Source organism: Pholis gunnellus (assembly GCF_910591455.1).
Source record: "Pholis gunnellus genome assembly, chromosome: 17".
Classification (NCBI taxonomy): Eukaryota; Metazoa; Chordata; class Actinopteri; order Perciformes; family Pholidae; genus Pholis; species Pholis gunnellus.
The window spans coordinates 1,751,042-1,765,245 of NC_136544.1; the positions used below are offsets into that span (position 1 = coordinate 1,751,042).

Sequence of the window (14,204 nt, forward strand, 5' to 3'; positions counted from 1 at the left end):
ACTGTGAAGCCTTCAGTTCAAACCGTAGGTTCTGTCTTTTACTGCAGCATACAATTACTGATGCTTGTTGGATGTAGTAAATGAAAAGTTTCTTTGGTGGAAAAAGGGCTGTACATATAACGGGCTGTAAAGTAAGGGAGTACATACCTCTTGTCCCGTGAGCGTGTTCTCCAGCGTAGCAGTGCAGTGGAGCTGCAGGGTGGGCAGCGTGGGCAGAGCGTCAGACAGAGTGAGGGTGGACAGGCGGAGAGGACCCAAGCATATGCGTCCAGTCTGTTTCAGGCAGCGCACCAACGTACTGTAACATCACATGATTATGTAAGAGACTGCAGAACTCTGCATTTAAAAGAAAAGTGCACATCAATGTTTACAAAACTATTACAACAATAACAAAAGTTCTCTTCTTGGTTTCAGTGGGGAATGCTCCTGAAGCTCCACACACACCTTGAACAATAGGGACCAGTAAGCCAAGACAGTGACCCGTGTTTTTAGACAGTTTGTTTCAAAACTATGGCACTTTCTGTTTACAACCATGTCCAACACTATGACACACAGTAAACACAAAGCAAGGCGGTCAAACAGCACGTCACACCAACTAGCTCTGTTCTATCATCACCCCACCCATAAGGGTGACCTGAATCCCTGAGCTCTCCAGGACCAGATACATCTCACACTCTCACTCACTCTGGGTTGGCTGTGGTCCTCTGCTCCTGTTGTTGATTAGCTTTCGTCATGGCGCTAACAGCACTGCGAAGGAGCTGCACCTCGATGGCTCTCTGCAGCTCAGTTGGATCTGGACTCATAGAGGGCAGAAGCCTCTTCAGATCTGCGCACACACACACACACACACACACACACACACACACACACACACACACACACACACACACACACACACACACACACACACACACACTTTAGAAAACACATAAAAACTAATCTACAATGAAGCTTGTTTGATTCAACTTCGTGATATTCTGTCTTGTTAGACTAAAGACTATTATGTATTTATCTATTCCTTTTTTAACACATCTTAAAAAGGTTTTAACACTTTTTAAACCCCGCTAGACTCTGTCCTGAAACACTCACCCAGCTTGTCCTTGCTGCTGGACAGCGAGCAGTCCTCTCCGGGCAGCAGCTCCAGCTGAGCTCCACACTCCGCCAGGTCTCCCTCCTCAAAGCGGCTCAGAGCCTGGATGTAGTTGAAATCCGTCCTGAGGTTGATGCTGACTGGATTGCTGGAGTTCTGTTTGAGGGCGTGGACGGTGGCCTGCCACTCCTTAACAGAGGCCCAATCACAGAGGGCCACGTAACACTGACACGCTTTGTTGGCCAGGAAGTTGATCACCTCGGGAGAGCACTCGCTGGACTTAAGCAGCACCGTCTTCCTGCCGTCACCTTTTCAGAGGAAACACACAAAATAACCACACTTTGAGCAGCAGTCCTTTGATTTCCAGTGCTGCAGGTCACAACTAATAACGTAACCGCCAGCAGAATACCAAACGCTAATTAAATCCATGCTCTATTTTTCAACTGAGGTGGTTATGGCTTAACAAGCTACAAATGCGACTATTTGGAAAAGACCTGCTGTAAGTGTATTTCTCCAATATATTTGACCAAGGAAGACCCATTGAGAAATCGCGTATTCTCATTGAGATATTGAGATTAATACACGATTAAATTCACAATAAAACGGATGTTACTAAACCGCGAGTAACCCGTGACTTGGGTGTGTTTTCAGGGGCGGATTTTGTGCTTTAGGCGTTAGAGATGCACCGATACGGACTCAAATAGCTGGATCGGGTATCACTGATGATGGGCCGATCTGGTATCGGATTCCTTCATTTTAAACAATTCAGCATATTTGTTTGTATGTTCAAGTCAAGCCTGATGTTACGAATGATCCCAGGAATACAGCTTGTTGATTAAATGGTGACATGTGATCAGTACGGTAAAGGTCAGACATCCCTATTGGGGCTCTAGACATTCGCAGCCCTGCTTTCATAACACCTTTCCTCTATTCATGCTGCGGGCCGGGACATCCCATGAATTTTGCTGCATTTTTGTCTTAATTTGTTGTCTTTTGGTGTTTATTACTGGAGCATTTATGTCATAAGACAGAATGCACTCAACAACATCGGCGAAAGAAGCGTTGGGATTAGATTCATGAGGGGAGTGGACCTCGAGACAATCACCACCCATGGTCGACCATCCAGCAAGACCTGCCGCACAAAACGCCAAGAGGAGGAGAGCCGGGACGGAAGCTAAGCTAACCTAGCTAGGACCATAGGCTTTCCTTGAACTATTAATAGTAAAACTATGAATACCGCTCAGTGAAAGTCCTGCATTCAAAGTGTTCCTTGCAGTAAAAGAGAGGCATTATCGGCTCAATGTATTTACATTTACATAACGTCTGTTCAAGGTGGAGCTTTCAATTCTTATATAATGCTGGATAGCTTCATGAATGCGTCATATTCTGTTACAGCATTGGACGTGGACAGGTGCTGGTTACCGTTGCTGGTGTGATTGGGGCTGCTCGTGTTGCTGGAGAGTTTGAGTAGACAGCATTCAGAGCTTTTGATGCTGCAGTCCATCCCTGTGACCGCAGACAGCTGATCTTGATACTCCAGAGCTGCCTTCTCAAATCTACACAACACAGTTACAATTTAGAAGAGGGCAACCAAAGACATGTGCATATGGATGGTTTAGTTGAGTATTTTGCCGAGCGTTGCTTACCGTCCTTCAGCCTGCAGGGCCACTGACGACAGCCAGCCCGGACTCCTACCGGTGGTGTTGAGGGTCCAGGCTGCCAGGCCCTGGATGGCCTCAGGACAACGCAGCTCACACAGAGCCTCCACCAGCAATGTCAGAGGAACCTCCAGCTCCGGACCCTGATGAGCACACCAAAACATGCCACACTATCAACTAACCACATGCCTACGTATCAGAAATGCTGCCATTACACACCACCTAAAGTTACACATGACGTGCACACATAGAAGCTTCAGGAGGCTCAAGCCTGCAGCCTTTGCTTTCCAAAACCAATGGAGCTCTGCTCTACAGCACATGTCTGCTCACATCCTTACAGCACACAACACTTGATCGTAGAGCGCATGTTGCTCATACAACAGTTAGGGATGCAGCCATTGTGAATTTCTGGGCAGATTTTGATGTTTAAAAAACTAAAATTGGCCCATGCCAATGTTTTTTGTTGTCATTTATTCCCGCTTTTGTGCGAGGGACACAAATGAATACAATCTTTGAATGAGCACTATCATACACACTCCTGAAACAACCTGTAATAAAACCTTGTATCACATGAAAAGGGTTCTTTTTTTCTGTGCATATTTGCAGTCTTGTACTGACCTGGGTGCTGCTGTTTTTAATCTCTGTCAGCAGGTTAAAGCCGTGGCGAATGGTTACTGCAGGCTGGCCAGAGAGAAGACCCACTCTCATGAGCGCCAGGCGGATCCTCGTCAGCCAGTCTTGGCATGTCTGCCGGTTGGTGTAGAAGAATGTCCTGATGCCCTGAGACACAAAGGAGGTGGGACCCAATTTAATGAGTGTTACTCAAATGGTGTTCCCCGGTCAGTCGCATGTGAAACACTGCAGTCTGTAACCCGTGGTGGAGTGTGGAGTTTTATATTGCACACCTTTGGTGGGGCAGTGAGAGCATTGGAGCAGCCCTCATAAGCGTTGTACATCAGCTTCTCCAGGTTCTCCACGTACTGAAGCAGCAGAGCAAGGCGGAGCTGATTGGAGTGGTGACAATCCCCATCCCCTCCAGCACCAGCCCACGCTCCCACATCCTGCTCTGGGTTCAGACTGTGGGCAGCCAGGCTCCGGATCATACCTGAAGCACAGGGATACGGGTGAGAAGGTGCTGTGGCTTGTTCCCAATGAGGGCCCTATGTTGTCACATCTCTTACTCCTTAGTACTCGGTCATCCATCTACTAAATATTCAAAAGAATCTTCAGCTTTTTAACTTTTTTTTCAGGTTATATTTAATAAGTGGCTATTATTGAACACTACATTCTGATGTTTCCCATAATAGAAAACATTTTAAATGTCACACATTGTACATAGCACAACACACCTAATCACTTAACCCCTCCTGGTATTAGGATTCCCTATGGACTGTGGCATGCCACATGTCCACCACTCCGTGAACTAAATCCTGTCATAGCAGCCCGAGGTGAAAAAAACAAAGGCTTGAAAAACAAACAAAAGTATAATGTCAAAGACTATCATTACGGTCTGTTAAGTTACTGTACTATGCATCACTGAAGGAGGGGAGCTGGACAATAGGTTATGAACTGGATATCTGTAGCCACATTCTGGGGAAAACTCACACACGTTGCTCTCTGGGACCTGTGATCCAAAAACACACCTGCAGTTACCGCTCATCGCACAAGAGAAGCACACAGAGATGTCTGAGGTGGGACCTTTGAGTTCCAGTCACTGTGAAGACCAGCTGGAAGTTGTGCGTTTACCTTCAATGGTCTGGAAGGTGTCCTGTGCTCGGCCCAGAGGTGTCCGGAGTTTGGACAGTACAGTGAACTGTGCAGCCTCCCACACTGCCCACTGCCACAGCACCGCCTCGGTTTTCAGCAGCACCCGCGGCACCGCACCGGGCCTGCTGCCGTCCACACCTCCTCGGCCGTCCCGTTTCTCCAGCCGCTGGCAGCTGTAGTACAGACGCTCCAGCCAGGGATCCTTGCTGTGGATAGAGAACATAAACTCAGCATGAATGTGTTTGACGTGTATGGAGCATGAATATGTATTGTGGCAAGTTTCCATATTTTAAGTGTATTGTGCTTTCATGATATAGAGAGCTGTGTGTCTTTATTAAACTGTACATGTAAACGAGTTGAAATGATCAAAAACTAGAAACTCTCTGAGCAGCTCATCAGTTTCCTGCTCTGTATTGGAACTATGTTAAATGAACATGAATTCAAATAACATAGTAGTAGAAGTACAAGAAGTATGCTTAGCATTAATGAAATAAGTAGAAAAGTATTAGAAAATAAGCTGACATTTGCATGCTGCCATAATTAAAATTGGTCACAATAGTGTACTTTAAATATCCTCTCCAACTCCAAAAGAAAATGTGGGAAAAAAAACAAAAACAAAAAGTCCTGATAACAGAGTGTGTGTAAAATGTATGCAGTTGATCGCTGTGTCACTGTGATGTGTACCCTCCACGGTGCAGGACTCCATATAAGATGAAGCTGATGAGGTCGCTGAAGTCCTGGGGGTGGAAGGTGCTGCTGGGTGCTCGGCTCATGTGGTGACGGATGGCCAGTGAGATCTCCCGCATCTCAGGGTGGCTGTGGTTACTGTGGACAGACACAATCACACACATAATTGATAAGCGTGTGAAAAAATTAATCATCATCTCTGGCAGGTGATTATGCATTTGGTTGCTTGTGAGTGTGTGCATCCGTATTTATGTCTGGGACCCAGCAGCTAAATATTCGTTTGTGCTCATTTATGACTGTATGCTCAAGGATCTGTCATGGTTGCAATTCATACTTTTTGAAAAACAAATGCCTATTTTATTGTCAACATATTCTATTGACTGTTTCATACCGTCTAATGCAGCGTCCTCTTAACCGACCAGTAAGGAACTCGGTCATCAACAACTGCTTGAGTTTGGAATCCTGTTTCAATTCGGTTTACAAATTGTCTGAATTCATAATACTACTTCACCAATATAAAGAATTTTCAAAAAGGGGGAGCCACTTTCTTAAACTGACGACTGTTGTATTCTCCGTGGGAGTTTGCCATGTTAGCGCACGTGAGCGTGCCCCACTGGTTATCTCGCGGCCGCTCTGCACCGCTCTCATACGGAGGTTACAGCTGATAACGCCGTCCAGACCGACTGACTCTCAGAACATGAGTACTTCCTTCAGTTTGAACTTTCAATTCACTTGACTTTATTAATCCTCAGGCATGGTATTCCCAACTACATCATATACACAAGATGTCAAACGAATTTGGTATGTGGAGAACACTGTAGAGGCTTTCCAGTGGTACAATAAGACTTACCTCAAAGCCACATCAAGGGGGATTGTCCTGAGCAGCTTGCCATAGGCCTGCCTCACTCTCACTGCTGAGTGGACCAACTGGACTCTGGAGACATCCACACACCTAATGGAAAATACGGCGCAGTAAGAAAACCTGCCTACTCTCCAGATCAAATGTTAAACATGGCCTGGAAGAACTTTAAGCTTATGAGGTTCACCTCTGCAGCAGCTCTGTGGACAGGGATGAAGAGAGGACCTGTAAACTGTGGCAGGTCTGAAGGCAGATACTTTGGTCCTCATTAAGACCTAAGGAAGAAAATTGAACAACAAATGTCAAGGATATCGCCCGTCAGCCCGTAGGGGAACACAACATGAATGATTTTTGGGGCTCACCGTTAGCCAGCAGACCCCTGCAGAACTTGTTGAAGGAGGGCAGGGAGAAGAGAGGGCTGTAGGTGTCGGACTTCTTCATCAGCACAGAGATCTCCTGAGCCCAGGTCAGCAGCAGCCTCCTGACAAACCAACACAAAGGGGTCCCACAAACATGAGTTGCTTCTTGAATACATGAAAAGGGTGTGTTCTTCATCTGCGCCTGTTGCGCCTTCACAGTCGAGGACTCGTGTGTGTCAAACACAGAGAGTTTAGTGGAGCTTCTAGCTGTGACATTACAACCTTAAGTTCTGATGGCCCATTTAAAGGAACGGTTTGAATAGGGACCGTGTGCATTTCTCTGGGGAGCGCTTTCATACTTTCACAGTATTTAGATAGCACCTAGACCTGCTTTATAATCAATTCACACATGGGCCGTGTTGGTGCTGTAATACATCTTGTTTAATAGAAGTCCATACGCTTGCTGTATTTCTTTGTAGGACACATTTACAGCCAATTTGTTAGAGAAAAAATAAACGCTTCCCCTGAGCTTGAGAATTGTGATTCTCATTTGATTAAGAATTGTGCAGCCCTACCGTGTGTGCAGACTCAAGACAGCTGATGTCTATAGCAGTAACATTGCTGTTGGGAAGCCCCGCAGTGACTCCTACTGGATCAAGACCAAAGTGGCACTAAGAGGGCACAGCTGTCCATGTGGACTATTCTTTCTTGTACATTGATGAAACTATGCAAGTAATGATAATGTAACTGCTAAACACATGTCTTGTCATGCTTCTAAGTTGTGTAAATTGGCATGTTAAAGAACCTGGCTTCGGGGTAGAGGTGCTCCTTCGCCAGCAGACCTCCCAGAAGACTCAGCAGTGTGCCGAAATGTTTTTTTGTTGCTGTGGTCACAGTGCTGATGACGGCGCCATCGAACAGGGAGGGAGAGGAGGACAGGCTCGATGAGATGAAATGATCGTGCCTGGACAAACAAACAGAAGAGACACGAGTAACCACAGTGCAGCAGCAACAACAGCTTCAACATGTTACTCATATGAATGATTATTATAATCCATTTCTGCACTGAATACATTTTCTAGTGTATAGTCACCTAAAACTGCTGTGTTTTTGTTAGCTTAGAATGAGCCCTTCATATCTACATAAGCAGCGGGTCGTCTTCCCTCGGACTGGGTATTGGAAAGCATAAAAAAAAATGACTATAACGACCAATAAGTTGACTAATCGTTAGCATACACAAGAATTATTGTTGTGGTATCCTTATCAAATTCAAGGTATCTAAATCAGAATAGAAAATGTTGGATACCCAGCCATGTTACACAACCAAGTTTCTACAGTAGCCCAGAACGGACAAATCAAACACTGGCTCTAGAGAGCCTTTTGTGTTTCTACATTACCTGAAGGCCACCTTAGTTTTCAGACACTGAAACTGTGGTAACGTAAGCCGTGTTAAACGTAGTGGTACTAAGGTAAGGATAGCCTCTGAGTGTCTCTTGGTTTCACTATGGGAGTCGCCTTGGCGTGACCAACTATGGAAACTCCAATGACACCACGTCTGTCACTGTGCTAGGACCACATCCCCTCCTATTACCACAGTTGACCGCCCCCTCGCAAATCATCCTCCCTTTCTTCCTGTGAGAAACTATAGCTCCCTCAGCTCATCTAGGCTGAGCTGCTACCCCCGCCAAAAGGGTCGGAACCGAAGGCCAAAGAGGCTGCATCCCATCTGTGCGGGGTGTCCATCTCAGGCATGGACCCTCATCCAATGTGCATAGCTTGCATGGGTGCTTAACATGCTCAGGCATCGCTGGCTGACCCTCGGTCATGTTTGCACTGTGCACCAAAGCCTCCTTTCCAGGATCTTTTCTGGCAGAGAGTGGCAGTATCCAATAAACAGGACCATTGCCTGTCAGGAGCCACCCCAAAAGAAACAACCAGCGCCCATCAGCCGCATAGCTCCTCAAGCTCGGCGGACATTAAGGATGCTGAATGCCCGAAAATACCTCCACTTTTCGAGGAGCTCCACTAAGTGGAGCCGGGTTGTGAGGACGCAGAGGCTGTTGCCGTCTGACCTCTGACCTGACTCCGCCGTTCCTGTCCAACAGTCCAGATCCCCTAGTGCATCCGACACTGTTCCCCCAGTGGAAAGCAACTTATAAGAGGTCTGTTAACGGGCCACGTCCAAATTGGGGATACAATGGCCGGCAGCCCAGGATGCTAGAGAGACCAGTACACAAGTAAGAGGCTCCCACTAGCCCAACCACCATAAAAACAATCTGTATGAATGAAATGAGCAGGTACTGGTCCAGTCCGTTTAAGAGTAAGCTTACCACCAAGGGCTACTCAAAGCTGGAAATGGACGGGATGGGGGAACTGGGTCTGGCTGAACCCCCAGCAGTGGAGTCTTCAGTGGCTTATCACCTCCACCCCAACTGTCGCGCTCTCTCTCTCTCAGCTTCCTCAAACATCTCTCTCTGCCTAGTAAAATGGAACGCCTCACCTCTTCAGTTTTCCAGAGAGTGTATAAATACGCAGCAGTCGGCGTGCTCTCTAAATGCTATGACCGATATCTGCGTACCAGGCAGAAATCCTAGAGGAGATGGGCGGGCAGCTGGACTCAGGGGCACCTAACCCGGCCCTATGGGATGATATTTGTGTGGTTAACAATCTCCTCCTACACTCCTCACGGGGTGCAGTGCAAGGCTGTGGTCGTGTAATGGGCCTTGTCGTCTCAGGTGAGAGAGCCTTGTGGCTAAATCTCTCAGGCCTTGTGATGCTCAGAAGGCAGAGGTTATGGATACGGCATATGACCCAGCCAAAAGTCTGTTCGGTCCAGCTCTTGAAAAAGAATTAGAGACCACCAAGTGGTGGCAGTCTGCAAGTTTGGCAGAAATTTGGCCAGGCAGACGTAAACGCACCGCTGGATGTGGATGCGCTGGCCCACTCTATGCATTCCCCCTCTCAGCCTGATCTCCTCCACTCTAGCCAGGGTGAGCGAACAAGGCTCGTCCCTAATCCTCATAGCCCTGCAGTGTCCGCCCAAGCATTGCACAGCAGAAATAATACAGCTTCACGCGGCGACCTTTCACCCTACCACCCTCACCCAGACCGAATGGGCTTGGCCCATGAGAGGTGGAACCTGCAGGCCTGCCTGCACGGGTCATTCACACCATTCAGAGTGCAAGGGCTTTACAGTGGATGGGTTTTGAGGAGTGGTGCGAGCTGAGGCACGCCATTCCTTTTCAGTGTCTGCTGTGTTTCTTGCAAGAATTAGTAGATAAGCGGAAGGCCTTTTCCACTATTAAAGTTTATTTAGTGGCTATCTCAGCCAGTCATTTAGGCTTTGGGACGAAGCCCGTGGGGCAGCATCCATTAGTATGTTGTTTCATGAAGTGTGCACGAAGTAAGCTCCCTGTTTCCAGGCCTCTGGTTCCTCCGTGGGATCGGAAAATTGGCGCTAGAAGAAGCAGTAACTTTCAAAAGTTACTAGGTGTATAACATTCAGAATGCTGTAGTGGACAGTACAGGTGTGTGCATGGCTCAGACATTACCTGGTGCAGTGGGAGTACAGGGTGTAGAGTACAGCGTACTGGATGGCAGGGTAGTAGACCGCCAACTCAGAGTGGACCAGCATCAGATTGTGACTGAGCAGAGTGAAGACCGTTGGAGACAACGCCCACATCTAAACACATGAAACACACTTCAACACATGGCCACATAAAACCGCTTCACAATGACAGCTTTTCACCACGACAATGAGCCTTTGTTAAGGTGAAATGTAACTTTCATCTGGTAAGCATATGGACCACACTGCAGACTAGTACCGGGGGGGGGGGGGGCACACTTGTTTTGATTGGAAACAAGGAGACAACCCAAACAACAGTGAATGTGGAGCTTTCATTCAGTTACAGTAGGCCCCATGTGTCATAGAAAACTCATTTTCTATCACAACATGAAGTTTTCCCACTCATTACATGAAGTATTTGTGTCTACTGCACTTATCTCATTTAAATTAATTCAATACGTTGAAAAGCAAATATAGTGCACAGCCCTTCAAATATTATGATGTTATATGCAGAACTGCTGCCCTTCCATGACGTTATCAGCTGTAACCGCCGTATTAGAGCAGTGCAGAGTGGAGGCTGTGAGCCAAGTCAGTGGGGCACGTTTACGTGCACTCACATGCACGCGGCCGGACGGCTTTATGAACAAGGAGAGGCTTAACATCACATACTGAAGGAGACTCCATTCTCTGCTCAGGTAGACATTACATCTTTACATAGACGATAGTGGTTTTGTAATATCAACTTTCAGGATGTTAGATACCGCTCCTTTAATATGCCATCTCTATTGTGGAAGTTTTTTTACTGAGGTTTGCTGTCGATATGGTAAAATGGTTAATGGACTTGTACAGCCCTTTTCACGTCGTTGTGGAGAGTAGTTTTTTTTTAACTGGTTTTAGACATGTTTTGTTTAAATTGGGTGTCACTGCAATGTAGTGCAAGTCATGGATGTGTATTGCGATAGCGTAAAAATTTCATACCAATTGAAAATGCGCCGCTATCCTTTTAATTATCATCATATATTATCTGGGGGTGTGCAGATCTTATCCGTAGATTATTTGATTCATCCGTTAACAGTCGTACAACAGAAATAAAGTTGCCGCAAACATAGTTGTGAAAGCAAACAGTTTCAGAGATTTTCTTCAATAAAAGTGCCTCAGGACATGAAACCTGATGCTTACACCACTTTACTGCCTAAAGATGCATTTTGTGTACTGTGTTAAGTTACTGTTTTGTATAGTGTGTGACGTTGCATATCAGCACATATATAGCCCTATTTTGGATTGGTTACAATTCTTAAGAGGGTGGGTCTTAGGTAATATAAGCAGGCCTGAGTGCAGATATGGAGATACGGCCTGATAGCAGTGTGCTACAGATGAATGCACAGAGAAACCTCTGGAGACCATGCATGATACCCCTTATGAAGTATTCTGCTTTAGTTTCTGTCTGGAATGTAATGCTGGCAGCACCAAGCTAACAGCTCACGTATGGAGGTTCCATTATGGTGCGTTCAGGAAAAATCAGTATCGGACGAAAGTAAATCACAACATTACCATGATGTGTTCAAATGTTTTCACAGCAATATAAAATGGATATGAGAGATGAAGTATGGCCCGTTTATAACACAAGCTCTAAGCAGCTTATAATACTTTTAATTCATGCAAACAATCGTATACTCATTTGAATTGTGTGTTTTTATGCAAATAACCACTGTAGAAGATAAATAAAGTAGAAGGATATAGTTGATGATGATACATATTTTAGTTCATTAGCTAAAGATATATATTACAGATATTCTTAATAATCGTGAAAAACTTAAAACCGTGATATTTGCTCTGACAATAACCGTGACATCAGAATTTGATATGGTAGTAATCCATAGAGGCTACCAAGGCATTTAGATATGTTGTAGACATGTCGTGTCTCATTTCACCAGTACTACCTGTGCCATGTCACCGGAGTAGGACTCAGAGCGCCATTTAGTGAACAACAGTATAGAAAAGCACAGTGGCTCACCCCAATGAGAGAGTTCTTGGTGTTGCCGATGGTGGTGAGGGTGCTGAGGTCGAATATGAGGGTGAACTGGGCCTTCTCCTGGGACAGGGTGAGGGATGCAAAAGCAGGGTGCTGGATGCTGGTGCAGGGGCCGCTGGCTGCTGGGGCCCTCCCACTGGGTTCCAGGGTTCCCATCAGGCTGGACAGGGCACACGCCATCTCACCCAAAACCATTTTATAAGCTGCCTCCAGGGTTGGAATGTTCTTCAGGCCCAACAGTGCCTGGTACACACCATGAACAGCTGACATCACCTGTGGAGTCCATGCACACACGCACACACAAATATAAACACTCCTTTAGCAAACGTTTGAGGACATTATATTGTTTTATTTTAAATTTCATCCAACCTAACCTTAACCATAAAAATAGCAGCCCTCACCCCGACTGAACCCCAGTTAGAACTTATCACCCTCCTCTTTGTACTTTTCCTGGTTAGGGCCCCTTAGTTCCAATGCAGGGAAATCTTAATCTAAAGCAAACAATATTTATATATAGACGACAGCGTGCTTCCAGCTTTGAGGCAACAGTTTATGTTTGGCCTTTTCCTGTTTCAACACGACAAGTTCCCAGTGCACAAAGCCGACTACTGGAATGAAGCGAGGCACACCTGTTCAATAGCTTGTTAACACAAATAGCTAATCAGCCAATCACATGGCAGCAACTCAATGCATTTAGGCCTCTAGACGTGGTGAAGACGACTTGCTGAAGTTCAAAGCGAGCATCAGAATGGGGAGGAAGGGGATTGAAGTGACTTTGAACGTGGCAGGGGTTGTTGGTGCCACACGGGCTGGTCTGAGTATTTCAAACTGCTGATCTGGGATTTTCACGCACAACCATCTCTAGGGTTTACAGAGAAGTGTCCGAAAAAGAGAAGATATCCAGTGAGGGGCAGTTGTGGACGAAGATGCCTTGTTGATGTCAGAGGTCAGAGCAGAATGGGCAGAGTGGTTGGAGATGATAGAAAGGCAACAGTAACTCAAATAACCACTCGTTACAACCAAGGTATGCAGAACACCATCTCTGAACGCACAACATGTGGAACCTTGAAGCAGACGGGCTACAGCAGCAGAAGACCACACCGGGGGCCACTCCTGTCAGCTAACAACAGGAAACTGAGGCTACAGGCTCACAGGCTCACCAACATGTGACAATAGAAGATTGAAAAACGCTGCCTGGTCTGATGAGTCTCGATTTCGGCTGCCACATTCAGATGGTCGGGTCACAATGTGGCGTAAACAACATGAAAGCATGGATCCATCCTGCCTTGTATCAACGGTTCAGGCTGCTGGTGGTGGTGTAATGTGTGGGGGATGTTTTCTTGGCACACTTGTGAGTGTATATTAATGGTTTTTCAACCATCTTCAACTACGACATATGGCTGGAGATGCACAGAGACGGGTATTGGTCCAACCCTGGATTGGTTAACAATGACAATGTGCCGATCTAGTATCCTATACCATTATTTCAATACATCAGTAGATTTATATCTATGTATGCAATTGTTACATTTTGTTTTACCATGTTTAAGTCAAGCTTGACACTGCGTTCCACATGAAAGAATGATCCCAGTCTCTTCACCACAGTGAGGCATACAGCATTCACAAAGTCAGATCAGTGCATCCCTAGCTGCAATGTTCAGGTACTCACATACTTTTGGCCCTGCAGTGTATTTTGGCCCTGTAGTGTATTTTGGCCCTGTAGTGTATTTGCAAACCTTACAACCTCAGCAAAGTAACCTTCAGCTCACCTTGTTAACCTCTCACACAGTTTTTTGATAAAGCAACACACACACTCACACACCTCCTTCTCTCTATTGAAGCGCAGCTTCAGCAGCTGAGAGTCCGGCGCCAACAACTTCTCAACAAAGGACGCAGGCAGCTTTGTGTTGATCTGGTCCACAATCTGAAAGCAAAGCCAGAATCACTTCAAGGAAATGTTACAGAAAAAGGTCTTGTGTCGGGAAAGCCTCTCTGAAAATAGTATGGCTTTGCAGGAATTCTATTCAATCCAATTTGGTTTGTACAGTTCATGAGTTTGTGATCAAATTGTTTACAAGAGCAAAACAAAAACAAACAATTGTTGATCTAGCCTCCTAATTTTCCTCTCAAAGTGCATTTAACTTAAAAAAAAATGTATTCCTGCATTCCTATTCCTTCGCAGAAAAG

The 14,204-nt window shown here is 45.9% G+C and overlaps 1 protein-coding gene across 3 annotated transcripts in view; it reads right to left on the reverse strand.

Moving 5' to 3' along the window:
• Nucleotides 1-14,204, reverse strand: part of smg1 (SMG1 nonsense mediated mRNA decay associated PI3K related kinase) — a 64,679-nt gene that overhangs the window by 37,056 nt on the left and 13,419 nt on the right. For all 3 annotated transcript variants that reach the window (XM_079178167.1, XM_079178166.1, XM_079178165.1), the window contains 16 exons: nt 13,840-13,941; nt 12,000-12,290; nt 9,972-10,102; nt 7,226-7,384; nt 6,424-6,542; nt 6,249-6,336; nt 6,053-6,154; nt 5,200-5,340; nt 4,495-4,721; nt 3,654-3,853; nt 3,367-3,528; nt 2,737-2,891; nt 2,513-2,646; nt 1,090-1,398; nt 685-826; nt 148-298 (listed from right to left, as the gene is read on the reverse strand). In XM_079178167.1, coding sequence (XP_079034293.1) covers nt 148-298; nt 685-826; nt 1,090-1,398; nt 2,513-2,646; nt 2,737-2,891; nt 3,367-3,528; nt 3,654-3,853; nt 4,495-4,721; nt 5,200-5,340; nt 6,053-6,154; nt 6,249-6,336; nt 6,424-6,542; nt 7,226-7,384; nt 9,972-10,102; nt 12,000-12,290; nt 13,840-13,941 — 2,613 coding nt within the window. The remainder of the gene's footprint in view (nt 1-147; nt 299-684; nt 827-1,089; nt 1,399-2,512; nt 2,647-2,736; nt 2,892-3,366; nt 3,529-3,653; nt 3,854-4,494; nt 4,722-5,199; nt 5,341-6,052; nt 6,155-6,248; nt 6,337-6,423; nt 6,543-7,225; nt 7,385-9,971; nt 10,103-11,999; nt 12,291-13,839; nt 13,942-14,204) is intronic.